General features: G+C 35.5%; 1 protein-coding gene across 1 annotated transcript; it reads left to right on the top strand.

The window, feature by feature from the left end:
* Positions 1-270: 270 nt before the first annotated feature.
* LOTGIDRAFT_67597 (hypothetical protein) lies at positions 271-825 on the top strand (the record flags this gene model as incomplete). The annotated part of the gene is made up of 1 exon (XM_009049708.1): positions 271-825. A coding segment is annotated over one exon (555 nt), but the record flags the coding sequence as incomplete, so codon positions are not given.
* Between the last annotated feature and the right edge of the window lie 977 nt (positions 826-1,802).

Below are 1,802 nucleotides of genomic sequence, written 5' to 3'. Positions count from 1 at the left end.
TCTATCTTAATAGAGCATTTCAATTCATGTTAGAATGTATAATAGAAACCTAGAAAATCATTCTTGAATGACGTGAATGATGATTTCTTTAATGTGTTAAAATGATAATACATTAAATATTTAAATTCATTAATGTCGGGATGCTGCATTTTTTTTTGCATTAGTTTTCAAAATTTAGATGATCGTAAATTTTTCAATCTGATTTTTTCAGATTCTTTTAAAATTATTTATTTATTTTTTACAGCAAGAACATGTGGTGGTAAACCAGCTGACGTGGTCTTTGTGATTGATTCGTCGAGCAGTATCTGGGAATACGACTTCAAAACTCATGTATTACCTTTCGTTCGTGACGTCACTTCAATGTTCGATGTCGGTCCTAATCCAACCCAGTCTAGAGTTGGCGTTGTCACATTTGGAGATAATTACTACTTACGATTTCATCTGAATCGTCACATGGATAAAAATTATTTAATGAAAAGAATAATGACCATCGGGCAAACTGGTGGAAATACAAATACGGCTGGAGCTCTTAATTACGTCACGGATAGGATGTTTGTGGAAAAAAATGGAATGAGGCCGGATGTTGATCATATTGTTATTATTCTGACTGATGGTGAATCCATGAGCTACCAGAAAACCAAAGAAGCAGCTTCACGGGCACATAAAAAGGGTCTTCAAGTTTTTGCTATTGGTGTAGGTGATGCTGTAGACGATGTTGAACTGTCAGACATTGCTAGTGACCCAGATTCACAGTTTAAATTCCACGCAACTGACTTTGAAGCTTTACAAAGAATAAAAGAAGAACTAGCTATAAAGACCTGTGAAGGTGGGTGATTTTTAGTATTTTGTAGTCAACACATCAGTATCTATCTTTAATAATTGGTTTTTTTTTCTCATCAGTGTTTCTGTACCTGGAAGTAGAATTTAGTTACTGTATTATCCTAAAACAACATTTCGTAACAAATATGTTCTATATTTTTTTTATTTCAGTTCCCACAACTACGACAATGACAACAACCGAACCAACTACAACAACTAAAGTTCATACAACACCAAAAAACACACAAAACGACAAGCCTTTTTCTATTAAAAGTATGTATTAATTTCATATTACGTTCATACAAGAGCATGCTTTTCAATTCCAGAAAAGACACGAGAACAAATTCAGAGAAACATTATTAACGTTTTCTTTTTCAAACCAACAGCAGAATTTATTGTTTACATGGTACTTGTACTTTCTTGTTATCCTTTTCTTAATGTTTCATACGGGCAATGATAACCGCTAATATGTGAATTATGTTTGTTTACAGGTTGTGGTGGTAAGCCAGCTGATGTTTATTTTATCGTGGACTCCTCATCTAGCATCTGGCCGAAAGACTTCAGCGATAAAATGTTGAAATTTGTCAAAGAAGTCTCAGAAATATTTGATATAGGATCCAAGAAAACACGAGTTGGTGTAGTTACATTCAGCGATGACTACAAGCCAATATTTGGTTTAAATGCTTACTCAGACAGCAAAGGTCTCCTGGAAGCACTTTCGCCGGAAAATATACCATTTATGTCAGGAGGAACTAATACAGCTGATGCAATTAAGTACGTAAGAGAGATCGGATTCGCACCAAATGTTGCCAGGCGGGACGTAGCTCATGTTGCTGTACTCATTACTGATGGTATGTCAATGGATCCTGAAGCTACAGTGCTGGAAGCTGAAGCTGCTAAGAAATCTGGAATCTACATGTTTGCTATTGGTGTCGGTGACAGTGTTGATCAAAATGAACTAATTGATATGGCGAGTCAGCCCT

Source organism: Lottia gigantea (genome assembly GCF_000327385.1).
Source record: "Lottia gigantea unplaced genomic scaffold LOTGIsca_14, whole genome shotgun sequence".
NCBI lineage: Eukaryota > Metazoa > Mollusca > Gastropoda > Lottiidae > Lottia > Lottia gigantea.
The sequence above is the reverse complement of the archived record's forward strand: the minus strand, read 5'-3'. Positions and strand labels throughout refer to the sequence as shown.